Consider the following 27,707-nt stretch of genomic DNA (forward strand, 5'->3'; position numbering starts at 1 on the left):
GTTTTAGTTGAGCGTGTTTACGCTCCGCTAAGCAGCTAAGCGGAGCGGAGGCACGAATGCGCATGCGCCGTCCGCTTAGCCGTAAGCGGGCTAGCGGAGCGAGCAACACGGTCCGCTGAGAAGCTGCCTGAGCGGAGCGTGCTGCGGAGCGCTTTGGCTAGCGTTGGCGTCAAAAATGATTGGATGGGATGCAGAAAGCAAGCGCACCGGCTATCACGTGGCGTTCCCCAAGGTGGCGCTTTTTATTCCATTAGGTAAAATGGACCGCTAACGCATTACAAGCGCCCGTCTAGATACTTCACGGAGAAATAAGTTATATATACACATATATACGTTTTACTGTATAAAACTGATCAATAGGTGTTTTTATTTTCTTTCATTACCCTGAATTTGGCCAGACGGCGCTGCAACTACGAAAGGTCCGCTCCGCTACGCTAAACGTATAACTGAAGCGTGGAAATCGCCCGCCGCTCCGCTTTGGCTTAGCGGGGCCACTCGGAGCAGAGCGGAGCGTAAGGACGCTCAGCTAAAACACTCTTTTGTCATCACTGCACGTAGCCTGGCGTAAGCCGCAATTTCTTATCGTCACCACTCTTCCCTCGGGTGTGCCTCACAGGCTGGTGTAGCCAAGCGTTGCCTCTGAGATAGCACCGGGGCAATTCGGCTGCGCTTAACATATGTGTATGCCTGCGCTACGCACCACACTGAGAAGTGCGATGCTTGCTGGTGGTGGCCATTGCATCCCTCTCTGCGGCGCACCGCGCTGGCTGGTGCAGCTAGGCGTAGCCTGCTACATTTCCCCGGTGCACGTGAAATCTCGAAGGCCACGTCACGTGATCACCGTCATGTTCGTTGGCCTCCTCATTCGCAAAGCGGAGCAACGTGAGAGGCTGGACCAGCTGCGTAGTCGACGCGCCGGGTTTTGTCCCAAGTGCTGCTCACGAGGGATTTTCTTCGCGTAGCAGTGTTCAAGCTGTTTTCCTTGACGGCATCGCTATTTTGCCGGTTGGGCAGGTGCGAACGAACGACCATCACATCGAAAAACAGGGCACTTACCGTAGAGGCCGTCGCGTCAGTTTCTATGCATTCCTGTGTTGGGCTCGTCGAAGGTTATTTTGCTGTGTCATTAAAATTTCGCCACTAAGTAACCATGTAGCCATACCGCTGGCGGCAAAGTCATCTTCTTCTATGCAGGTTTAAGAATGCACATACCATTGCGCATACGTTGCAGTAAATAAAATTATGCACATAACGAACTGATTTCGACTAGCCCTTCAATTTTGCTTTAACGAAGCATTATTGTATTGTATGGCGTGTGCATGATGTCCCATGTCGAAACCTAGGGACTGAAAGCCGGGCCAGGCATTCGAAGCAGCTAGAAACAGCTGCGTGTTGACATCAACGTGCGCGGGAATGTGACGGGGTTTTCGTTAAGTGGATTGCATTGCGGATAATCGCGTAGTTACTTCTTGTTTGACAATTTCTAGTGTTCTAAAAAGAACACAATGACAGAAGATAATAGGCGGGAACGTTGAGCCTTGTCCGTGATTACTTGGCTCAATAACACTAAGGCTTACAGGAAAGGCACAATAAACGTCAGGGAGCGAAAGTTGTCACCATCTGGGATTCTATAACGTAAAATATTCCAATTTGCTTTTATTCCAAACTATTGACGTAAACATTACGTAACCGCCGACGCTAGCATTGGACTGTGGCCCGCAGCGTTGTGTAAACAGTTCAATCAAATGCTCTCCTCGTTTATAGGAGGTCATTTTTGTTTACTTTCGCAAAAAATTACATTGCCCACCTTGAGCGCTTTTTATTATCTGATCGGCTGGCAACAGACGAGAAGCACGCTCAGGTGGAGAGGGCCTAGATGGGGCCGAGCCACCGCAGTGAGAATAGATAACCGAGGTCGTCGTCTATGATTTATCCGCTTCCCCTTACTTAGCCTGCAGTAGCTAGTCGAAAATCGGCGTGTAACAGAAGTCTAACAATGCCGCCAAAACCAATCCTCACCAGATAAGAGATGACAGAGGTCTCTATGCGTGCCGAATGGGCTCGATAAAGTTTTATTGCCAGGCAAGAAATTTTAGTATACACAAATAAGTCCACGCTCTCCGGCAGGTGCGAATAACCAATGCTTGAGCGATTGACGAGCAGCCATGTTATATTGCTTTCTGAGCGGGGCAGCCTACGGCTATTTGGAAAAACAGTCAGCTTTGTTCGGCATGATGATGCATACTTGACGCGTGCACGTCCCTTTGACGAGGTGAGCCTTCGCATTTTTGTGACGTCGCTTGAGTGCCCGGCGAACTGGGGCGCAGCTCAAATACTCTTGACCAATAGCGGAAGGTTAATGGCGAAAAGCGTCAAATCAGAACTAACCATTTTTCTTTTGTTTGGTGTAATCCTGCGTAATCAGTGTGTACACGTCGTATCAGATAGAGAGCTACTGCGGTTTCATGACGTCGCCCGACAGGCGGGTGAAGTGGTATTGGCTAAAAATTATTTGACCAGTCGTGGATGGCTGATTGCAGAATTGCACTATAAAACTTTGCGATAGCTTTACGTTGCAGCGCCTTTGTCCCGATGCCATCGTGCTAACAATAAGCCTGTGCCCTGCAGTTTTGTGTGTTTAATGGTGCGGATGGGGAGCCAATGAATTTACATTGCCAGAAAAAGGCGGAGCGCCCTAGGGCATGGCAGCAGGGGGAGTCAAGTTCGTCATGTCGCTAACCAAGGTGCACTTAACCCTCCATGCAACAGGGCCGGTTCCCTGGAAAGTGTGGTGACTGAGTTTTGCCTTCGCGTGGCAAAAAGTGGGCCACGGAGTTTCTGTGGCATCAGACACGTCGAATGCTTCGACAGCATGTGCCAAGGAAGGTGGTCGCTGAAGGAAACAGCTCCCACAAGCTGGGCGAAGTGCCGCTTCCTCAGGACGTTAGGCAAGTTTTCAGTTGTGGCGAGCACTCTGTCCTGTCTCTTGGTTTTTCGTCTTTTTGTATGTCTTCTAATACTGCTGCGAATAATAAATCACCAACTAGCCTTTCAGCAAACAATATTCAAGTTCATATCTAATTCTGTGGTGTTTTCGTAATTTTTTCAATGGAACCGTTACCACTTGGTCTCTGTAGTGCTAACGTAAGCTACAAAGGACAGAACGTTAGAGTTGTGCATAGGAGAAAAAGTAATTTCCTTTCAAGTAGAAGCCTTCTTCAGAGATGATGCCCAGAATTAGGTCGGGGCAACGTTCTCTTAAGTGCAAGTTCTGATAACACTCCTAGAACCATAAATGAATCTTTCAGTTGAAACTAGCAGAATAATAAAACCACCAGAGTCGGGTATCCAGCTCTTCCTGCTCTAGCTTCTCTTTCTTCAATTTTCGTCCCAAGCACTGAATGTCTTTATTTATGTATGAATTAGTGCTTCGTGCTATCTTGCGTTTAAGGGACAGGAAATTGTTTATGGATTTTGTAGCAGTGAACCTCTAGGAACATCATACGTGGTGGACAGAATGGTTATTTGATCCACGAATGACAACAAGGAAGGAAGGAAAGAGAAAAGTAGAAGGCAGGGAAGTTAACCGGAATGACGTCCGGTTGGCTACCATACACCGCAGAAATGGGAAAGGGGAAACTAAGATCACAGGGAGAGAGAGGAGGGAAGGGAAGCAGGAAATTGCGGTGAGTCCGCTGACGTGTGTGATCTTACAGAAATTCCATTATAGTCACAGATGGTCGCAGAAACCCGTCGTCCTTAAGAAGCACAAAAACACCTTCACTCCTTTATGGGCCGCCAGGGGCGGTGTCCCAGCAGCACCTGCACAGAAAGCGGCCGCTTGTCCAGTTTTCGGAAAGCTTTGGCAAGTACTTGTCTCCCTGGGGCATATCGTGGACAGTGGCACAGCAGGTGGTCGAGGTTTTCTTCGGTGCCACAGACCTCGCATGCTGCACTGTCAGTCACTGCAATTAATGTAGAGTATGCCTTTGTGAATATCTTATTTTGTTATAGCGCAAGCTTGACACGGACAACAGAAGGCACATCTGACACACCCAGCGCTACTTTGAACAACAAATTTATTTCTCGTTCTCGTCGCTATATATGCACCCTCGACCCATCATACAGCATGTGTAAAACTTTTGGAAGAATAAACAAAAAATATAAACTGGAAACCACACGTAGGCAGTTTCTTGACTCATATATTCACAGACATGTATACGTTCAACGCGAACAAAGATAATTCAGCTCTTTTTAAGATAATGAAATGGAAGGTTTACTGACGCATGCGTCGCCGAATGTTGATATGCGTCTGACTTCTATTATCAAGCGCGTCATTTCACATCTGCTTCTACTCATGATGACTGTTTCTTCAAATATTGGTTTGCACTTGCATCTGTGGCAATGGATGGCAAGAAAGCCGTTAGCGGCCAAGCTGTTCACTTTGTTGCTGTGTTCTCATAGCCTGTCATTTATGCATCTGCCTGTTTGACCGATGTAGGATCGTCCGCACCCGAGGGGAATACGGTATGCCACACCGGCGATGCAATCAATGAATTTGTTTTTATGTTCTTTTTCGCATGCGCTACTGGAATTCTTTCTGGCCTTGTGTTTTTACAGAGGCTGACCAATTTATTAGGTGCCGAAAATACAACGTTGATGCCGCTTCTTCCAGCAACCTTCTTTATTCTATGGGAGAACCCGCGTATGTAGGGGATTACGGCAACCTTTCTTTTGTTCATGTCAGCGCTGGAAACGTGCACCTGCTCCGAACTGTTTTGCTGCGCCTCCTTAAACAGTCCTGCGACTGACACAAGCACGTAGCTCGGGTAACCAGTGCAGCCTAAACGCGAGGCTTGCCGTTCGAAGCTATCGTGCATTAGGTGTTGGCATGATTTTTTCAGTGCTTCGCTGGAACACATCTTCGCGATTCCCCTCTTCACAAGCTTTGTATGCGCGGAATGAAATGGTAAATGTGGCTTACTTGCTCTAGGTTCATAACACCAGCAGGTTTCGTTATCTGTGAGCACAAACTTGATGTCAAGGAATCTAATCCTCCCGTCACATGGCATTTCAAAAGTCACTTCTAGTGGATTTAGACAGTCACGAATATCAGTAAAAACAGGAGCACATTCATTAGTAAAACAAGCCGATGAACAGTCAATAAGAACTAAAAAGCCGTCAACATATCTAAAAACTTTTACAACCTTGGATTCGGGAAGTTGCTGTGACAGGTCTCTGTCAAGTTTGGCTAAAAACAGACTACGTAGCACTGGTGCTAGGCAAGAACTTATACACACTCCTTGTTTCTGCAGATACAGGGTACCTTTGTTATCGATAAACGTAGATGACAAATAGTACCTAAGTAATTCTGAAAAATTGTCAATGTATGTACCTGCTTCCGTGCTAAACATAAAGGCACCATATGTATCTATGCAACTGTCAATGCAGGTTAATAATTCTGATTATGGCAGAGAATAATAGAGGTCTTTAACGTCAGCAGAGAAGGCCTTTACACGTTGATATTCACGAGCTCTTACAAAATTTAAAACCACCTTAGAAAGTTTTGTCAGGAAAGGGTCACTGATGTCTGGCAAGTTTAGATTTGTTGAAGGTACATGGCGACAGATTCCTGCCACGTGTCCCTCTCAGAAACTATTACCCTGAAGGGCACACTTTCTTTGTGAGTCTTAGCGCTGAAAAATACTTCCATACAATTCTTCTTGCTTTTTTTATGCTGTTCATTACACCTTCCAGATACTTCTTTTTACACAATTGTTGTGCTTTTGCTCTGACCTTATTGCAAGAGACGTCATTTCTTTCATTAAAAACTGCCGAAATAGCGTTTATAGCTTTCTCATTGAATTCTTCATGCGAAAAAACTGCGAAGCCGCCTTCTCTATCAGCTGGCAGCACACACAGATCATGCTGTAACAAGTATGATTCTACGTGTTTCACAGGTAATTTCGGACGTGGAGGCTTACAGCTTTTTAAGGCGTCGACACCTTCGGTGTTGATCCTCGTGGCCTCGTCTCTGGAGCACGTCTAGACACCTGACGCGCAATAGATAAAAGCTCAGGCTTTTTCTTCGGTGGCAGCAGCGCAAACTTTGGTCCGAGCCTCAAGGCATACCGTACAGGATCAGGGAGGCAGACTTCTTGCGGTTATGTAAGTTGCAGGTCGCATTCACGCGCACTTTGCTCACCCGTCACGTATATGCCTCAGCTGAAGATTCCAGTGGAATTCCGCCATTTGGTCTGCCAGCCGTAGATGCTTTCGGACTTGCACTTCCGCTGTGGTTGGTTCATAGGTGCGGCGCAGCTGCGTCCCCAGAAAGGCTCTGAGGCATGACACATATCAACATTCGGCGACACATGCGTCAGTAAACTTTTTATTTCATTATCTTCAAAAGAGCTGAATTATCTTTGTTCGCGTTGAACGTGTACATGTCTGTGAATATGTAGTCAAGAAACTGCCTACGTGTGGTTCCCAGTTTATATTGCTACGGGGTAGTATTCCCAATGACGAAGAGCCGAGCAGGAAGAAGACGAAGACGACGATTGGAAGCTAGCGCGGGCTGTTGCCTCTTGGTCAACTGCGGCAAATTGCCTTGTAAATATACTTGTAAATAGCTTTTCGTCGGTGTCTTCCTACGTAACATATTTGGTGGAGGTGGACGTTCCCTGTACCTCGTCACGGAGCTTCGCAGTGGACGGTACGTCGAGCCTACCTTCATGGCTCCCGGCGACGCCAACCCGACTCCACCGGCTCCGACACCTGCTGCCACTTCGACGACCTACATCACCCTCTCCGCTCCCCGTGATCCTGGTGTATTCTCGGCAAAAGATGGGGAAGACGTCGAGGACTGGATCAGCCTTTACGAACACGTCAGCCGCAATAACCGGTGGGACCCAACTATCATGCTCGCCAACGTCGTCTTTTACCTCGGTGGCACACCTCGAGTTTGGTATCGGACGCACGAAGATGAACTGACCAGTTGGGATTCGCTTAAGCAAAAGCTTCGCGACTTGTTCGGCAACCCCTACGGTCACCAACTTGCCGCGCAGAAGGCGCTTTCCGGTCGTGTGCAGACGTCCACGGAGCCCTACGTCACGTACATTCAGGACGTCTTGGCTCTATGCCGCAAAGTTGACGCACACATGACTGAGTCCGACAAGGTCTCCCACATCCTCAAAGGCATTGCCGATGACGCCTTCAACTTGCTCGTATTTAACAACGTCGCGACGGTGGATGCAGTTATAAAAGAGTGCCGCCGCCTGGAATTCGCTAAAAGCCGCCGTATCGACCAACAGTTTGCCCGTCTGCCCAACACCCCCTGCGACATCTTCCTGTGCCGATGCTCCTCGTCCCAACAACACTGGAGATGTTACCAGGATTGTCCGGCGTGAGATCGAGGCCGCCTATCCGGCTGCGTTCGACTCCAGCCCCCTCCAATGCACCCGCCGTCACTGTTTCCCTGATCCAGGCCGTTGTCCGCCAGGAGTTCGCCAACATGGGTATTCACACCATCTGCTCGGCCCATCGCCCTGACCCCACCCGGCATCTTCGATTCCACCCCGTCCCGCACCTTCTTACCCACCACGTTTCCGCAACCCCTCTGAATGGCGCACTGCAGACGACAAGCCAATTTGTTTTCACTGCCATCGAATTGGGCACATTTCTCGGCACTGCCGCAGTCGCTGGAGTTCCCTGAACCAGTCTACATATACTGCCTACTCTCGCCCCCCTGGTGGCCTTTCTCGTCCCTATGCTGCCCGCTCAGATAATGCCGCCACCGATTCTCCTGCGCCGAACCGCCCCTATTCTCGTTCGCCTTCGCCCCAACGACGACAATCTCGCTCTCCCCAGCCGCGTCGTTCCTATTCGCCGACTCCCTTCGGACGCCGCTCCCAGCCGGAAAACTAGACGATGCAGCGCCTCGAGGTGACGCTGCATTGCTCCCTACGCCGCCAAATCCTCTCCTAACGTTGCCCACTCATCTGGACCTTCTTGACGTGCAAGTCGACGGTGTTCCTGTATCAGCTCTCATAGACACTGGGGCGCATTTGTCGGTAATGAGCGCGGATCTTCGTAACCGGCTGAGGAAAAATAATCACGCCCGCCACGACGCCTGTTGTCCGTGTCGCCGATGGCGGAACAGCCCCCCGTAATTGGTATGTGTGCCGCCCGCGTCTCCTTCGCCGACCGCTCCACTACCGTGCTATTCACAGTCATCGCTCACTGTCCCCACGACATCATCCTCGGCCTCGACTTCCTCTCCGCCCATTCTGCTCTCATCGATTGCTCCGCCAGTACTCTCCGCCTCGACCTGCCTCTTCTGGATCCCGCTGAATAACACCTTCCTCGCCTCAGTTCCGTCGACTTCGTTCGCTTGCCACCTTCGGCACTGACTTACGTTGACTTCGTGTCATCCCCACCAGTGCCCGACGGTCACTACATCGCGGCTCCTATGCAAGACGTCCTCCTTACACACGGGATCACACTACCTCATACTATTTTATCTATTACGGCGAATTGCGTCTGCCTGCCAGTGGTCAATTTTGCCTTGACGACACAAGTGCTGCCACGCGGGATGTCTCTGGCCCAACTTTGCTCATTCGAGGATCACTCCGTAGCATCGATTTCAGTAGACGACAATTCAACCGATCCTCCTCTACCATCGCAGTCGGCAACTTGTACCATCGCCAACTTACAGAAAATGATTGCACCCGACATGCCCTCCGACCACGCTCGTGCGCTCTACCGCGTTCTGATTTCCTACCAAGATATTTTTGACTTTAACAATCGTCCTTTGTCCCAAACAGCAGCTGTTAAACATCGCATTAATACCGGAGATGCTCCTCCTATTCATCGCCGCCCGTATCGAGTATCACCGGCTGAGCGTCAAGTGATTCACACCGAAGTTCGCAAAATGCTTGCCAAGAACATTATTGAACCGTCATGTAGTCCATGGGCGTCACCGGTTGTGCTGGTAAAAAAAGAAGGATGGCTCATGGCGCTTTTGCGTGGATTATCGGCACCTTAACAGGGTTACCAAAAAGGACGTGTATCCCCTACCTCGGATTGATGACGCCCTTGACTGCCTCCACGGTGCTCGCTATTTCTCCTCTATTGACCTTCGCTCCGGCTATTGGCAGATTGCCGTGGACGATCTCGACCGCGAGAAGACTGCCTTTGTAACACCCGACGGTCTTTATCAATTCAAGGTGATGCCGTTCGGCCTATGTAACGCTCCTGCCACTTTTGAACGCATGATGGACTCCCTTCTTCACGGTTTCAAATGGTCTACGTGCCTGTGCTACTTGGACGACGTTATAGTATTCTCCCCAACATTCGCTACGCACCTCGAGCGCCTCTCAGCGGTCCTGGACGTTTTTCGGTGAGCCGGTCTGCAACTCAACGCATCGAAGTGCCAATTCGGCCGTCGCCAGATTACCGTCCTTGGACATCTCGTTGACGCGAACGGAGTGCAACCGTACCCAGGCAAGATCCATGCTGTTACGCACTTCCCTGTTCCGAAGTGTGTCAAGGATGTGCGCAGCTTCATCGGCCTTTGCTCGTACTTCCGCCGTTTCGTCAAAAATTTCGCGGCCATAGCACGACCACTAAGCGAGCTTTTGAAAAAAGACGCCCCTTTCCAGTGGGGCGATAACGAGGCCTCTGCATTCTCGCTTCTCATCGATCTTCTCACAACGCCTCCCGTTCTGGCCCATTTCGATCCTTCTGCGCCTACCGAAGTCCGTACTGATGCCAGCGGTCACGGAATTGGCGCAGTACTGGCACAACGCCAGCGTGGCCACGACCGTGTTATCGCTTACGCCAGCAGGCTCCTCTCGCCCGCGGAGCGCAACTATTCCATCACTGAGCGTGAGTGTCTGGCCCTAGTTTGGGCGGTTGCGAAGTTCCGCCCATACTTATATGGCCGACCCTTTTCCGTTATCACAGACCATCACGCGCTTTGTTGGTTATGCTCATTGAAAGACCCTTCAGGAAGACTTGGTCGCTGGGCCTTACGCCTCCAAGAATATTCGTTCTCTGTCACCTACAAATCTGGCCGACTACACAAGGACGCTGACTGCCTGTCTCGCTACCCGGTAGACGAGCCTGACGACGCCGACAGTAGTACCACCGACGGCATTTTCTCTGTGTCTGCCTTCGCTAACATCGCCGATGAGCAGTACCGAGACCTATCGCTGCGAGTACTCATCGAGCGTCTGCGCTCTACACCTACCGACGCATCCGTTCGGGATATGTCCTCCAGGGCGGCATTCTGTACCGAAGGAGCTTCCTCCCTGATGGCCCTGATCTTCTTCTTGTCGTACCAAAACATCTACGACAGACTGTGCTCTTTCAGATGGATGACGCACCCACTGCAGGCCATCTTGGCGTAACCCGCACGTACGACCGCGTCCGCCGCCGCTTCTATTGGCCTGGTCTTGCTCGCTCCGTCCGACGCTATGTTGCTGCCTGTGATCCCTGCCAGCGTCGGAAAACGCCTCAGGTGCTACCCTCCGGTCATCTCCAGCCGATCCCCGTCCCTGTGGAACCGTTTTTTCGTGTTGGATTAGACCTCCTCGGTCCCTTTCCCATGTCCTCCTCTGAGAACAAATGGGTAGCCGTCGCAACTGATTACGCCACCCGATACGCTATCACGCGGGCTCTACCTACCAGTTGCGCCGCTGACGTCGCGGACTTTCTCTTGCGTGACATTATCTTAGTGCATGGCGCCCCGCGACAGCTGCTTACTGACCGTGGTCGTAACTTCCTCTCGAAAGTTATCGCCGACATTGTGCGTTCCTGCTCTATTCAACACAAGCTGACTACCTCATACCATCCTCAAACCAATGGCCTGACAGAGCGCTTAAACCGTACTCTTACCGACATGCTGTCCAAGTACGTTTCGAAGGACCACCACAACTGGGACGTTGCCCTTCCTTACGTCACCTTTGCTTACAATTCTTCCCGGCACGACACCGCCGGATTTTCTCCATTTTATCTACTTTACGGTCGCGAACCGACCTTGCCCCTTGACACGGTACTTCCTCCTGCTGCGACCTCAACAACCGAGTATGCGCGCGACGCCATCGCCCTCGCCGATCATGCACGCCAGCTTGCCCGTGCTCGACTGACGGACTCGCAAACCACGCAGCAGCGTCGGTACAACGCCCGCCACCGTGACGTACAGTTTTCGCCTGGTGCACTCGTGCTCCTGTGGTCGCCCTGTCGTCACGTTGGACTTTCCGAAAAGCTCCTTTCGCGATACACAGGGCCCTACCGCGTGCTGCGCCAGGTGACGCCTGTGACTTATGAAATTGCTCCTGTGAGCTCAACATCGTCATCTACTCTGGCGTCTAGTGATGTCGTGCACGTCAGTAGGCTCAAGAGCTACTCCTCTGCTTCAGAGTCCAGCCTTTAGTCGCTCCGGGACGGCGCTTTTGCCACCGGGGGTAGTGCTACGGGGTAGTATTCCCAATGACGAAGAGCCGAGCAGGAAGAAGACGAAGACGACGATTGGAAGCTAGCGCGGGCTGTTGCCTCTTGGTCAACTGCGGCGTATTGCCTTGTAAATATACTTGTAAATAGCTTTTCGTCGGTGTCTTCCTACGTAACAATATTTTTGTTTATTCTTCCAAAAATTTTACACGTGCTGTATGACGGGTTGAGGGTGCATATATAGCGACGAGAACGAGAAATAAATGTTGTTGAAAGTAGCGCTGTGTGTGTGTCAGATGTGCTTTCTGTTGTCCGTGTCAAGCTTGCGCTATAACAAAATAAGATATGCCATACCAATTAACCCCTATGGCTAGCCTCATCGGCCTTTGTGAAGGCAACTCCTAACCAAAGGTGACAGAGAAGCGCAGCTTCACGGCGAGTAAGTCTGAGTGGAGGTCGGAGTTGCAGGGAGGGGTTTAGTTGATGCAGTCGTGTAAGTCGTAAGTTTGGCAAGTTCCACTCGGTCACTGTGAGACTGCGTGCCAGGTGTCGAAGCTGCCTTGCAGCGTCTGTCCTCGAAAGCGGAATTGGAACGCTGTGCTCTTCTTGATGTGCTGTGCGAGCAGCGTTATCGGTGGAATCATTGCCACTGATTCTACAATGCCCAGGTACCCATTGAAAAACGACATCGTGACCTTTTCGTTGGACGTCATGGTAAAGTTTCACGATTTCGTATGTCAATTGGTCATGACATCCATATCGGAAAACTGACTGCGTGCACTGGAATGCCGGTTTTGAATCACAGAACAGAGCCCATTTTCTAGGTCTTTCAGAATCAATGAATTTCAGTGCTCGACGCAGGGCCGTTAGTTCTGCCGCCGTTGAGGTCGGGACATGCGATGTCTTGAACCGCAGTGTCATTCCTCGCGTTGGTATGACCGCGGCACCACCAGAACTGCACGACGTTGTCGATCCATCGGTATAGATGTGCACGTGGTTGCTGTACTTTTCATGCAAAAGAAGTAAGCTCAGCTGTTTTAGAGCAGGGGCCGGTAGATCTGTCTTCTTCTGTAGTCCTGGAATCATTATATGTACTTGTGGACGGCTCAAACACCACGGAGGAAACGCTGGCTTGGTCGCAGGTGCGTACCCTGAAGTAAACGACGCACGGTGTGCACTGACAATGCCGCTAAATGTCGAGCAGGGCCTTCCAGCAGTGAGGCTCGCCAAGTGGTGGGAAAGGGTCCTAGCATAATGCCTGGTTTCAGCCGTTGATGCACTGTGTGCTAAGCCAAGACATATCTTAAGGGCTTGGGCTTCAATACTCTGAATCGTACGCAGGTTAGTCTTGCAGGTGTTGGATATTGCAGGCAGGCTGTATCGCGGGAATCCAGCGAACAACGCCATGTGCAGCTGCAATATAGCGTGTATAGACCCTCCCCAACTTTTCCCTGCAAGGAACCTGAACAGGTGACAGATAGAATTCAGCCGCTTTTTCACGTAATTCACGTGCGGAGTCCAAGACAGGTCTCTATCAATTACGAGTCCCAAGAACCTGTGATTTCTGTATGGTATAAGTTGTCCGTTAATAGATACGCCGTAACCAGACATTGGCTTCCTCGGTAATGCCACCATTGCGTGCTTCCCGCATGAAATTTCAAGTCCTTGTTCACGAAGGTAGCAAGATGTCATTGTGGCTGCCTTCTGAAGCCGAGCGCGAAGCTGAAGCCGTGTCACACCTGATGCCCCAATGCAGATGTCGTCCGCATAGATGGAAAGTCGTACGGTGCTTGGCAGGCTGTAAACTACTCCACCGAGGGTGATTGAAAAAAGTCGGGCTAAGCACTCCGCCTTGAGGGACTCCTCGGCTACCGTAATGCTTGGATGCCGGGCCATTTTCTGTGTGTACGTAGAATGGTCTCCTCTGTAAGTAGTTGCACACCCACGTGAACACCTTACCACCAAGTGCGATGGCTTCTAACGTGCTAAGGATGGCTTCATGGGTGACATTATCATAAGCCCCTTTAACGTCTAGAAACAGAGCAGCAGGTCGCCGCTTACAGGCCTTTTGGTGCTGCACAAATGTTATCAAGTCAACAATGTCTGTTGATGAGCGGCCACATCTGAATCCGGCCATAGCATGTGGGTAGATTTCATAGTACTGTAAGTACCATTCCAGACGTGTTAAAATCATTCTTTCTGTTGTTTTTCCGACACAGATGGCAAGTGCGATCGGACGGTATGAGGAAATGTCCAAAGGTGACTTGCCAGCTTTGAGGAGTGGAATGAGGCGAGTTGACTTCCATTCTCGCGGAACCGTACCCATCTGCCAGGAGTCGTTGTACAGGAGCAAGAGTGCCTTCCGGGCTTGGTCTCCTAGGTTACACAGGGCACGGTATGTAATGCCGTCAGGTCCTGGTGCTGAAGAACGCCTGCACAAAGCCAGCGCAGCTTCTAGTTCTTCCGTAGAAAAAGGGCATTCCATGCGGGGGTCACGTGAGAAGAGTGGGTGGTCGAGCCTTCCCGTACCCGTTCCATCGGAATTCGCTTCGCCAGCAATCTTTCTGCAGAAAGATTCAGCGACGTCAATATCTCTACATTGTAGATAACGTGCAGGAGATTTAAACGGGTAACGCTGACCAAAGGTTGTGCGAAGGCCACGAACAGTCCTCCATATGAACGAAAAAGATTTTCGTGGCACCAGGGACTCGCAAAAGGATACCCATTGTCGCGAAACTAGCTTGTCCATGTGATGCTGTATTGACTTTTGTGTTCGTCTAGCCAATCTCAAATCATAATTGGACTTCGTGCGTCTATATCTTCGCTTCGCACGACAGCGAATTGGCCGAAGTTTCGCTAGTTCGATATCGAAATCGGTGTGGGGCGAACTATTCGAAAGCAAACGGGTGGTTGTTTGTATGGCATCCTTTATCGCGCCCTATAGGCTATAGGAGGTGCCGTCACAACTGTCTTCCATTATTATGTTGTATTTAGGCCAATCGGTGCACTGGATGGTACTGAAGAACTTGGAGCTAGTCAAGCCTTCGATCATCAAATAAGTTGAAATGTGGTCACTACCCCGCGTTTCTAAATCCGAAAACCAGTGCACTCTTCTCGAAAGCGAGCGTGAAACGAAGGTAAGATCCAAGCAGCTGCTATACGCTGATCCACGTAGATAGATAGAGTGGGCATGGCGAAAGTATCGGGACAATGCATCTGAACTATCCGCTCTTGTTTTTCATCCAGGCCGTGCTTCTGATGAGTGCCGGTCAAGAATTGCCCATGCATTACTATCAACCTGCTGCTCTTCAAGGGACGACACTGCAGCATGGGCGCCATCGCAACGTCTCGGAACAATCTCTGGATATCGACACTTCGGGCCTGCGCACAACGACGACGTGGTTCGAAGGACAGGAAGCGCCCCTATCGTCTACATCACTTCTGCTGGGCTACATAAAAGCAGCCAAGGGACAGCGACCGTGCAGTGGGCATGGCGAAAGTATCGGGACAATGCATCTGAACAATCCGCTCTTGTTTTTCATCCAGGCCGTGCTTCTGATGAGTGCCGGTCAAGAATTGCCCATGGATTACTATCAACCTGCTGCTCTTCAAGGGACGACACTGCAGCATGGGCGCCATCGCAACGTCTCGGAACAATCTCTGGATATCGACACTTCGGGCCTGCGCACAACGACGACGTGGTTCGAAGGACAGGAAGCGCCCCTATCGTCTACATCACTTCTGCTGGGCTACATAAAAGCAGCCAAGGGACAGCGACCGTTCAGTGGGCATGGCGAAAGTATCGGGACAATGCATCTGAACAATCCGCTCTTGTTTTTCATCCAGGTGAGCGACTATCGCCAAATTCACAGCTACCGTAGTAACAACCCTTGTCTGCTCATTTTGCCGTGCCCACGGCCACTGCTCGCAATGTTGACGAATGTGCATTTGTGTTTTGTAGATATTATCTCATGCTGCGGGGATATTGAATCGAATCCGGGGCCGTCTACGGATGAAATGCTTAAAAACATAATGCATGAAATACGCGAGATCAAGGCAACCATGAGCTCTTCAAGCCAGCGGCTTGAAGATAAATTGAATTCTATTGATAAGAAAATTGATGATGTCGCAGTCACTGTCGCCGATTACATGTGTAAAGTTGATAAATTACAAACAACCGTCGATCATCTCAATCTTAAAGTGGACGAATTGGAAAACAGAAGCAGACGGAACAACTTAATTCTTTATGGGCTACAGGAAAGAAAGGGTGAGCAACACCAGACGTTAGAACAGGAAGTTTCTAAGAAATTCCTTGAGGACGTGCTACAAATTCCTAATGTTAAAATAGAGCGTATACATAGGCTTGGGAGGCCATGCGAAAACAAGTGCCGCCCAGTCATACTTAAACTAGTTGATGGGCGGGACAAGATAAAGATTCTCAGTAACGGTGGCCGTCTCAAACGGACCCCTTTCAGTATTTCTGAGGATTTTTTGCCTCGTGTTCAGCTATTAAGAAAAAGGTTGTGGGAATGCACAGAGCAAAACAGGAACAATCACGACAAAGTGGTTTTAACTTACGACAAGGTAAGAATTAACGGCAAGCTGCACAGGTGGGACGATACACTCAATAAGGCAGTCCCTATGAATGACAAGTGACCAGGCGTCGTAAACAGTACGAGCAACATATCAAAGCGCCAACAGAACAAGAAATCATTGGGCATGCTCCTGCCTCCACGAGAGCTCACCATGCTAAGTGCTAATGCTAGGAGTATAACGAATAAAACTGTAGAACTAGAAAGTTTACTTTTGGCCTTTCGTCCGGACGTAACACTCCTAACTAAAACTTGGCTAAGCGAAAACATCTCGGATGCTGACATAGTACCAAGCTCTCACATTATGGTCAGGAGGGATCGTGGCTCAAGAGGGGGCGGCGTAGCAATTATCTTAAAAAAGGGAATAGACTTCACTATTATTCCTCACGAGACGAGCGTAGAAATGGTCTGGATTCTTGTTGATTTGTGTGAATGCAGCCTACTAGTCGGTGTAGTCTACAGGCCTCCTAGCGCCGATATTTCGTTGCTCCAGTCACTGCATGAATTTCTTCAAATAAACACCAAACGCTACAACAAGATTATAATGTGCGGCGATTTTAATCTGCCCACAATAAACTGGGAACAACTGAGCTCACTACCGCCTTGCGCACAGTCTGAAATGATGCTTGAAACTGCGTACTGCTTTAATCTCGCACAGCTTGTGCAGATACCGACACGTGTCACTTCCAGTTCCAGCACCACACTTGACCTTGCTTTTGTTTCTCAAGCCGTTCTTGAAAAGGGCCCTTCCGTGGAAGTTTTACCCGGAATATCCGATCACAAGATTATCCTCTTAAAATGTAACTTTGCGTTAGCACGATCGCGCGAACCTATGAAAGAATTCTTAGATTTGATTAACGCCGAAGACGAAAGCATTCTCGACTACTTAGAACAAGATTTTGACACTTTTTCTCAAAAACAAAGACAAGGTTTCCTAGGCGTCAATGAGCTGTGGCTGCACTTTAAGAGCGCCGTGCAAGAATGCATCAAAAAGTGCGTTCCTAAAAAGCGGAAGAAAGTCAACCGAAAAAACCCGTGGATTACTCGTAATATCCTGCACTTAAAGCGTCGATTAAAACGTTTAACATGCTGTCGGTCAAGCCACTCTGTTTTGGCGTCCCTCCGAGCAGATCTTAGATCAGAATTAAAATTAAGTAAATACCATTTCTTTAATGTCAGAATGCACAACTTTTTAAAAAACAACCCAAGGAAGATTTGGATGCATATATCGAAGCGGAACAGTCTTGTAGACAAGATAAAACTGAATGATGTCGAAGTTACCGACACTCAGCGCATTGCGGAAGCTTTTAACACGTTTCTTTCGTCAGTATTTTTACGTGAACTCACCCAGAAAGATGATACTCATGGCGTTGGTCTCAAGCTTCCAGATCTTGTCATATTTGAGGAAGGCATATTTTCGTCACTGCTAAACTTAGATCCCAAAAAATCTGCAGGTCCTGACGACATACCTAACGCTTTTCTTAATCGGTACGCCGAATGGTCCGCGAAATACCTGTTCATAATATTTAACGTAAGTTTAAACGAAGGGGATCTGCCTAACGACTGGAAAGTCGCCAAAGTAGTCCCAGTCCACAAAAAGGGAGACAAGCTTAATGTAGAAAATTACAGACCTATCTCCCTACTCTGCACCGCTTCTAAAGTTATGGAACACTTTATTTGTAAGCATTTAAGTTCCTTTTTAGAAAATAATGACTTGTTTAGTGAGAGTCAGCACGGATTCAGGCGTGGCTTTTCTACCACTACGCAGTTACTTCATATGACCAACGAAATACTGGCAATCTTGGATCAAGGTGGGCAGGTAGACATTATTTTTTTATATTTCAAGAAAGCTTTCGATCGGGTTTCACACAAAAAAATGATGATACAGCTAAACAGCATCATACGCAACGAACAAATTTTGCGTTGGCTTGATTCGTACTCGACGCATCGAAAACAATTTGTCAGCATAGGTGCTTCGAATTCATCGCTCGCCTCTGTACTTTCGGGCGTTCCACAGGGCTCGGTTTTAGGGCCACTTCTTTTTCTTATCTACCTAAATGACCTGGCTTGCAAATTTTCCGTGCGGTGTCGCTTTTTTGCGGACGATTGTATTGTTTACTCGAGCATTCAATCTGTGGATGACCAATCTAGCTTAACTGACTATCTAATAGCAATACACGACTGGTGTATCCAGTGGCATATGACCCTAAACATCTCGAAATGCGCGCACATGGTTATTACACGTAAAAAAAATCCGCTAATTTGCACTTACACGATAAATAATATGGACATTAAACAGGTAGAGGAATTCACATATCTTGGAATTACAATTGATTCCAAGATGAGCTATACCGCTCACGTTAGGTATGTTTCTGCGGCAGCAATGAAAAAGTTATGGTTATTAAAGCACCGTTTAAAAAACTGCACTAGTGCTACCAAATTAACTGCATATAAGGCAATTATTAGGCCAACACTCGAGTATTCCGATATAGTCTGGGACCCTCACAAAGGCTGGTATAGACATTATCGAAAGAGTACAAAAAAAAAGCTCTTAGATTTATCTACAATGCTTACAATTGGCGCATTTCAGTCACCTCTTTAAGGTTGCGATCTGGGCTCCAGACACTAGAAACTCGTCGCAAAATGCACTGTCTACAAGCAATGTATAACATAGTTAACAACCACACTAAAATGAGATTTGACAACTACATGCAATTTAACAAATCGCGACTGACCAGAGGTAAGCACAATCAAACAATATTATTGCCGCGCGCTAGAACAAACGCATATCTTTATTCCTTCCTGCCCAAGACAATTCGCGAATGGAACGCTCTTCCGCAAAGCCTGGTCAACTCAGCCACTCCAGATTCCTTCTTATCTGCAGTACAGACGTGCTTGTAATGCCATGCATTCACTGTACCTTTGCTTGTTACAAATTCTGATGACTCATTTATTACGCCTTTGCTATTGGCAGCAATGTGACGGCATCATTGTATTTCTTTTGTGTATTTGCATATGTTTACTTTGCCTATTAGACTGTTTTTTTACTCTTTTTATTTATTTATTTTTTATCCCCTTGAGGAAAAAGTTTGAAATCACGTGATGTTGTACCACTCCTGCCTGGGCTTCCAAATGGAAGCCGGCAGTATTCTGAAATAAAATAAATAAAAAATGAGTAGGGCTTCCATCATTTGAGAGGCAAAATTCGCGTTCACAGGCAAAAGGCACCAACGTTCTGCCTCTAGAGTTCACTTTGGAGCTTCCCCATAGGAGGCCGTTAAAGTCACCAGTGAGCACCCACGGCTGTGGAGTCGATGTCAAAATTCCCCGTAGGCGCTCACAATCTAGACGGCTTTTTGAAGATAAATAGGCTCCAAGAATTGTGAACGTGAGCTTTTTCTTCTTCACTGTTAAGCAAACGTATTGATTTGCTTCGTCAGGAGGTACTGGGTGATGTACATAAGTCAAGTCACGGCGTGTAAACACAACAACCTTGCTGCAATCTCCGTGGGTAGAGGACATAAAGCACTCAGACCCGGACAGTCTGTTGGGAGCTGACAGGTTGGGCTCGCAAATCACGATAATGGGGAATTGGTGCGTAAATGATGATGATGAAAAACTTTATCCCTCTTTAAAGGGAAGGGGGCTATGGAATAGAGGGTGGGGGGAGGAACTGCTTGAAGTAGGCCTCCTTTATTCTCTCAGCCAACATCGGGCCTGGAGCTGCGCAAGGCAGCCTCCCACTGCTCCTCACTAGATATTAATTGCTTGAGGAAAGGGGGTGCTTAGGGCACCTCCACATGATGTGGTTTAAGTCTGCTTTGGGAGAGACACAGAATATACAAGAGGTAGAAAGTTAAATGGCGGGATGAATGCGGTGCAGGACGTAAGGGGACGGAAAGGTGTGAGTCTGCAGCTGTCGCCACAGAACTTCACACCTACGCGGAGATTTGCCCATGAGTGGCGGAAAGGTTAAGCGGTCTAATCGGTAGTGTGTACAGATGTTGTGGTAAGTAATAAGTCGATCCCGCGCTGTAAACGGCGCCTCCTCCGTGGCGAGGTCCGACACATCTGATGCCTGAGCCTGGACTGTAAATCCTCGGGAACTGGCATGAGCCACCTCGTTTCCGGCAAGGCCCGCATGCGTGGGAGTCCAGATTAATGCCACAGTTTGATGGAAAGGGTGGGCCATGAGGAGAGAAGGGGTTGGTTAGAGACCCTACCCGCTCCTAAGTTATGTATGGCTGCTTTGGAGTCGCTAACGATAATTGATGAATTTCAGATTGTGAGGGCCAGGGCTATGGCCGCTTCCTCCTCCTCCTCCGAGGAAGAGCCAGGAATGGAGGCGGCCGCAGCGACATGGCCGTGAGAGTAATGACTGATATTGCATAATGATTTCTGTTCCCATATTCGGCGGCATGAACATAGAGCACGTCTTTTGAGTTGGAGAATTGTTTTTGGAGAGCCTTTGCTCACTGCCTCCGACGCTGTTTGTGGTGCACAGGGTGCATGTTTTTAGGAATGGGGGGTATGCAGAGGTTCTCGTGTATGTGATGTGGAATGGTGTATGTAGTCTTGATGATGGGTGCCGGAGTGATAGAAAGAGTTCGTAGAATGTCTCGACCTGTTGCGGTGTTAGAAAGTCTGCTATATTGAGATGTGAGGTGGGCTTCTGTGAGTTCAGTAAGCGTGTTGAAAGTTCCAGTAAGCATTAGCCTTTCAGTGCAGGTACGTATGTGGACCCCCAGAGCGAATTTATATATTTTGCGTAAAAGAGTGTCGATCTTATCTGATTCTGATTTAAGGAAATGTAGATATGGTGTTGCGAATGTAATCTTACTGATAACGAAGGCCTGGATCAAGCGGAGAAGTTCGGCATCCTTTAGTACGCCATGTTTATTGGAAACTCGCCCTAGAAGGCGCAGGGTTGGATCGACTGTGGTGTGGAGTGTATGTAGGGTATATATGTTGAGCCGGTTGCTTTGAATGTGTAAACCGAGCACCCGGAGCCTGTCCACTCTTGTAACGTGGATGTGGTCTGGATGTTCTGGCCCACCAGTGGGATGCCAGAAGAAGTAGCTCGGATTTTTTAGGGGAGCATGTGAGATTCATAGCCCCGGCATGAGCCACGACGGCGTCTGCTGCGGCCTGTAGAGTGTCTTGAATCTCTCCATCAGAGCCACCACTCGTCCAAAGAGGGAGGTCATCGGCGTAGAGTGAAAACTTGAGATCGGGAATAAACCGCAATGCTTGCGCCATCGGCATCATAGAAAGATGAAAAAGAAAAGTGGACAGCACTGAGCCTTCGGGCGTTCCGTAGCTACCTAAAGCGTACGAAAGGGATTGCTCTGTGCCTATGTATATCGTTGCGGTACGGTTGGATAAGAAGGTGCATATGTAGTCATATGTCTTTCTGCCAACCCCAATGAGATTAAGCTCTCGGAAGATGGCGGTATGTGAAACGTTATTGAAGGCTCCGTGGAGGTCCAGACTGAGGATTGCTTGCGTATCTAGAGGGCTATTGGGTGAATGATGTCATGCTTCATTCGAAGCATGATATCCTGGCATGAGAGAGATTTTCGAAAACCTACCATTTCTGATGTATAAATATTGTTGTCTTCCATGTATTTACTGAGTCGGTTGAGGATGACTTATTCGAGTGTTTTACCTAGACAAGAGGTTAGTGATATAGGCCTGAGATTAGAAGTGTTGAGTGGTTTGTTTGGCTTTGGGATAAAAATTTCCCTGGCATCTTTCCATGAACTAGGGAGCGTGCCAGTGTCAAAGCAGTGATTGAAGTACGCCGGGATGGCTGTGACAGAGTTGTCGTCTAAATTGCGGAGTATCTTATTGTTAATAAGGTCGGGGCCTGGTGCTGACATTGTGCGCAGGGTTGCGAGGGCATGGCGAACCTCTGCTTCCGTGATAGCGGTGCTAAGTAGCTCGTTGGGTTCGCCAGTATATTTTGGCATGTCATACTTCTGAGCGGGAGGCAGATGTTTATGGCGGAGGTCGTCGAAGAATCCATTGAAATTGTTTTTCTGTGCATGTAGCAGTTTGTTTATGCTATGGTTGTGGTGTGTGTGCGATGTGGTAGGGTCTAATAAGTGTCGCAAAAGTTGACATGTGCGCTTGTTATCGAGGTTGTCATCTATGCTTTCACATACCTGGCCCCACCGCTGGCAGGCCAGTTTTGTGGCGTACTCCTGGATCTCGAGGTCTAATTTGAAATTCTGAGTCTTAGTTTTCGGTTGAACCGTTGCCTCTTCCACCGTTTGAGAAAAGATTGTTTGGCTTCCCACATGTGTAGAAGCTTGGAATCAACCATAGTGAGAGCGGTTTCGGGGGGCAGAGTGGTAGTGTGCATCTGGGCGTCTGAGTGCAGTTGCTGAACACATCCTGAAATGTGTTGAGTGTTTGTGGGAGCTCATATCTCGCGGGCCTCTCGAAAATTTTCCTATTTTGTAAGGCTGAGGCGTTTGTGTGCAAAAGGATTTTGTTTGAACAGTAGTGTGATGGTAATGATGTAATGGTCGCTACCGAGGTTAACTTGTGAGTCCTGCCATGTGACGTGTTGGATACTGTGTGTAAGCGTAAGATCGGGGGAGATGTCCTTAGCTACGCTGTTGCCAAGCCTGGTTGGTGCATCGATGTCGTTATATAATGTGAGTCTGTGGTCTTGTATGTGGATCCATAGGGCTCTGCCCTTAGGAGTAGAAACGGGGTGACCCCACAAATGGTTGGGTGCGTTGAAATCTCCAAGAATTAGGAGAGGGTGGTGGGTGGCAGCGGCAATAGCTTGAGCGAAAAGGGAGTGAAAGCGGTGATGTTTGTCTTGTGGGCGACTATAGGTATTGAGAATGTAAAGGCTAGGCGCATTATTTTTGCGAGGAATAATTTCTAGAAAATCGTGCTCTATATCGATGCTGTCAAATTGGGAGTGATTGTCAGCAAGGTGCTTTTGCATAGGAATTGCCGTATCCGGCCGGGAGACCTTATTGGTCTGATAGTATAACGTGAGAAGCTGATTAGTCCGTGAGTTTCCTGAAGCGCAATGACAGCTGGGAGATTAAAAGAGGAGGCTAGAAACTGCTGGAGGTGTGCTTTCTTTTTTCGAAACCACCTACAGTTCCACTGCCACACTTCAAACTCGGAGCGTCTCGGGTTATTGGCCATTGTTAAGCAGAGCTGGTGGGGAGGAGGACCGAGCAGGTGCAACTATGGTAGGATGATTCGCGGTTGCTCCAGCTATCCAACTTGTAGTTTGTTGGATGTGTGCTTGTACGAATTCAAGAAATTTGTCGAGCTTTTCATTCCTGGCTGTGCATCAATTTTTTCAATTGCAGTGAGTATATTATGGAATTTAGTCTCCAAAGCGGTTAGCCTGTCGTTATAATTGAAGATTGTCTCGTCCAGGGTGTCCTCTGATCGCGGAGTGCTCGGAGTTTTACGTTTGCTGGGGGGAGGGTGAAGTGGTTCCCGTTCAGTGGAGGGGCTAGGGTCCATGGGACGGAGTGAAGAGGTTTCAGGTAGGGCTGATGGATGATGAGACAAAAGGGTCGTGTTAGAGAGAGGGGCTTCACAGGTTGAAGCAGAGGGGTGACGAGATTGGAGTTCTAGTTTAAGTCTTTGAATTTCGGCTTTTAGAATTTTACTTTCTTCAAGGAGGGATTCATTATTAGTAGTCTGGTTTGAGGAGCAGCTGGAAGAGGCTACTTTGGCCCAGGTTTCCTTGGGTGGGTTGCGCGAGGAGTTGGCGAGAGTAGGGCTTGATGATAGAGCTGGCCAGGCGACGTCTTGGGTTGCATAGAGAGGCCCGCGGTCCTTGCTTTTGCTGCGACTTCTTCGCCTGCTTGAGTCGCGAGTGCGGTCGAGACTGCGAGTTCGGTTGGTGGGGGAAGTGTCTTGTTTATGCCTGGGATGTGTAGGGCGCGATTTGAACCTTTGTTTACACAGTGAGGAGCCGGTTTGATGGTTTCTGTTGCACACAACACATATCGGGTGACATTCGTGGTCCATGGGTGCGTCTTTCATTCCACACTTGGGGCAGAGTGTGTCGGTGGCATTAGTTCAGACGTACTGGCGATGACCAATCCCGCGGCATCGGGTGCAGGCTTCTACCTTCTGCCTGAAGGGGTGGCATCAAAGTGAACAGCCGTCGTAGTTGACGTAGAAAGGGATGACTTTGCCTTGGAATATGACCATGATGGTTTCGTATTGCCCAGGCATCATGCACCACCAATAATCAACGTTGGGTTGCATCTGCGGAGGGTTGAGGCGATGTCATCTGAGTAATCTGGGGGCAAGTGAATGCATCCTCTGCAGGTATCGATGCGATCGGCCACATGGGTGGCGACTTCGTAAGGGTTACCATTGAATCGCAGACTCTAAATGTTGTAGTAGAGATATGCACGTCCCATGTCTGGTGTGCTGATTAGAACGGTATTGTTGATGGTGTTGACACGAATTTGGTCAGAACTGGTGCGGTCGGTGATGGGCAGCCCCGCAACCTTGAGGATGACTTGTCTGAGTATGCATGCATGGATTCCAGCGCAGTTGAGGCCCCCATGAACCCTTAGAATGATTTTATAATCGCTGCAAGGCTGCGGCGGGGGCTTCGGTTATGCTCTTGATTGAGTCCTATGAGCCACTGTAGGTTATGCTGGGGGCGAAGGATGCTGACGCTGTCTTGAGAGGTTATCGTGGATCTCGCGCCAGGTGCGCGCGCCATCGATGCCAGCGGCATCGCGCTCCGTTCCTGCGCCCATGCTAGGCGGAGCAAGGCCCAGCAGCGAGACGGTCAGCCGAGAGCCTTAAAAAGCGCTGCGGCTCACGTAAGGGACGTAGGAGTTGCTAAAATAACTGTCAAGAAGTGCCGATAACACTCAGATAGGTGCAGGCAGGAAATCAGGCTCTTGAAGTGATTGGGTAGACACAAAAAGAAAAAATGGAGACGCCAAGGAAACATGCGACCGCTCGCACCGTCGTCTTCTTCTTTCCTGGTGCGTAAGGACATTATTCAAAAGACTAGCGCAAAATAGCGGGGACACAGACAGAGAAGACGACAGGACGAGCGCTAACTTTTGAATAATGATGACACACCATCAAGCCCAACTGTCTGCCTTGAGCGTAAAGACAAGCTGTCTAAAGTCACGCATGTTCGACTTTAGACAATTTGGTGCGTAAAGACAAACTGTTTAAAGTGAGACATGCGTGACTTCAGCCCTCTGGCGTTCCACTGAAAGACAGATGCATTCTTGGCCTCCTCTTGAAACGACGGCATTTCTCGGGCCGTGGTTTTACCCTAGAGCCGCAAGCACCGGACTCAAGGTGCCGACGGGGTTTTCATGCTGCTCAGTAGAATGCGCATGGCGTCCATAAGTGACTTCAGCATCACTATGACTTGGCGATCCTCAGTCGTCGTCCCATCAGCGGTTCATGAGGTCACTGAGGGTGGCACAATTTGATGTCACTCCGAGGCAGGTTGTGCTCATGAAAGTGTAGCTAGGCCACTCTTCAGGAGGTGCGAGTCTTGCCCCTTCCTTCATTTTCGCCGTGTCTGTCTTTGTGGAAGTCGGCGTTGATACGGTAGCTGCTTTGCCGGAAAATGGTGTATATCTTTCAGTAGATGTAACTCTTCGTGATGTTATTCGGTGGCGATGTCGTCGTCACCTGAGAGCAGCGGCAGCCTCTCTGTGTCTTGAATGGTGCCGTACCATACGTTTGAGTACTGCTCGCTCGTTCCTCACCTGCGGGCAATCATTGGATGAGGCATTATGGGTACCATGGCAGTTAGGGCGCTTTGACACAGTTTTGCGGCAGGCATCTGTTGAATGAGATTCGGCGCGCCGTGAGCACACAAGGTTATTCCTACAGACACCTTTCACGTGTCCCATCTTGCAGCATTTGTAGCAATGCAAGGGCTTCGGTAGGTATGGGCGGACTGGATGGCGGACATGGCCAAATTTGACGTGTGCGGGAAGGCTGTCTCCCTCAAACCACAGCTTCAGGCAACGGGTGTTGCCAAGTCCTATGATGTGCGTGATAAGAGTGCCTTCTGTAGTTGGCTCCATTGATATTGGTAAGTCGTTGGTTGGTATAGAAATATCAACATCATAAATGACGCCGACAGTGCCATTGCAGCCTGTAGGTATCATGGATCGCACTTGCACTTTGTCGATCTCCGTTACGTGCCGCAGGCTTTGCAGTGCACTACGGTGTAGAATATCTACTGCAAGGACATTCTTCCGTGTGTTTATTCTCCTGTCCTTTATCTCGTTTGGCGCGATTCCCTCAAGAAACGCAGAAAGGACTTGCCTGTTTAGGAGTCGCAGATTTTACACTGGGTCCACAGGCATGAACAGCGTAGTGTGCGGCCAGCGCTGTGGTGTTGTCTTCATGGTGGAGACCCTTGGCGATGATGACCTCCGTAGCAGTCTTCTTTTTGTGGTTCGGCTCATGACAAGAATAACAACAAACGACGTAAAAATACAGTGAATATAAATTGTCAACTACACTTCCACGCAAAGAAACGTACAAACTATTCACTCTTTTAAATCCAGGACACGAAGTTTAGTTAGTGGGTTCGGAAATAACAGACAGAGGCTGGTGCTTGGTGCCTACAAATGCTGAAGCGAGCTCGCTTAATCAGGCGGAAGCCTGATTCTGCCGATTCTACTGGTCGCGCACCGCCAGCTTGCTGGCCGTGTCCTCGTCGTCTTTTGTAACTGGACGATTGTAGCAAGTAGCAGTGCGCTACAGGGACCCTCTTCTAGCGAGGAAGCCGTGAGCCGGACGAATAGCAAAGCGCCGACGGCGGCGCTGCGAAGCGCACGCGGCGAGTAGGACTGACCTGGAGGAAGCGCGACACCAGAAGTGGTTGAGTAGGCAGGCTTCAGATGGTGATCGTGTCTTCCCGGCGGTCGATGAGCAATAGAAAGTCTTTAGTTGCAGGCTTGAGGGAATTGAACGGACCATCATACGGGGGCTGTAAGAGAGGACGCATGATCTCGTGGCGCTCAAAGAAGTGCGTGCAGTTCTCAAGGCAAAAGTTGACCTATACACGCCCGTAAGAACGTCGTTGTCAGGGAGAACGACAGTACCCATAGTGCTGCGTAGACAGTAGGCGTAGTTGAAAACGTCAGCAGGTACGGTGGGCGAGTCGTCAGAGAATTTGCCAGGAGCTCGCGGAGTGGTGTCGAAACTAAGTTCCGCGGTGGTGGTGGAAGGGTCACTGCGAAGAGTCGTGTAATTACCAAGCATAACGAAAGGAAGGTGCTCGATCCATGATGAAGGAAAAATTGCATTCATGAGTGAAGCCCTCATTTGGCAGTGAAAACGTTCGATCATCCCATTAGATATGGAGTGATAAAAGGTAGTCTTGATGGGATTGACGTGGAGCAGCTGAGATAGATTGGCGAACAATGTTGAGTCTAAACTTTCTTCAAGTGAGGCGTCGCCGAGGAAGCAAACCAGCCCTCGTACACGTTCGTGCTCTGAAGGCGCATACCTATGTGCGCCAGGGACAAGCACAGAACGCAACTGTGGTCAACAGACTGTCACGTGAACTAAGATGGCTGCGGATCCCCCACAAAACCAAACGTCTAACGCAAACGTTTCCCCTCCACGCACCTCATGGTACGAGGACACGGTAGCAACTGC

The 27,707-nt window shown here is 49.1% G+C and overlaps 1 protein-coding gene across 2 annotated transcripts in view; it reads left to right on the forward strand.

Moving 5' to 3' along the window:
* The window catches only part of LOC135910887 (uncharacterized), a 292,350-nt gene that overhangs the window by 189,794 nt on the left and 74,849 nt on the right, over positions 1–27,707 (forward strand). The window contains exon 1 of one of the 2 annotated variants that reach the window (XM_070532772.1): positions 14,977–15,300. The exons of the other annotated variant lie outside the window; for it this stretch is intronic. Within the exon in view, the coding sequence (XP_070388873.1) occupies positions 15,013–15,300 (288 nt within the window). The 5' untranslated portion in view covers positions 14,977–15,012. Of the gene's footprint in view, positions 1–14,976; positions 15,301–27,707 lie in introns of those variants that run through there. 2 annotated transcript variants of the gene reach the window in all.

The sequence above is a fragment of the Dermacentor albipictus genome, chromosome 2, assembly GCF_038994185.2.
Source record: "Dermacentor albipictus isolate Rhodes 1998 colony chromosome 2, USDA_Dalb.pri_finalv2, whole genome shotgun sequence".
NCBI classification, from domain to species: Eukaryota; Metazoa; Arthropoda; class Arachnida; order Ixodida; family Ixodidae; genus Dermacentor; species Dermacentor albipictus.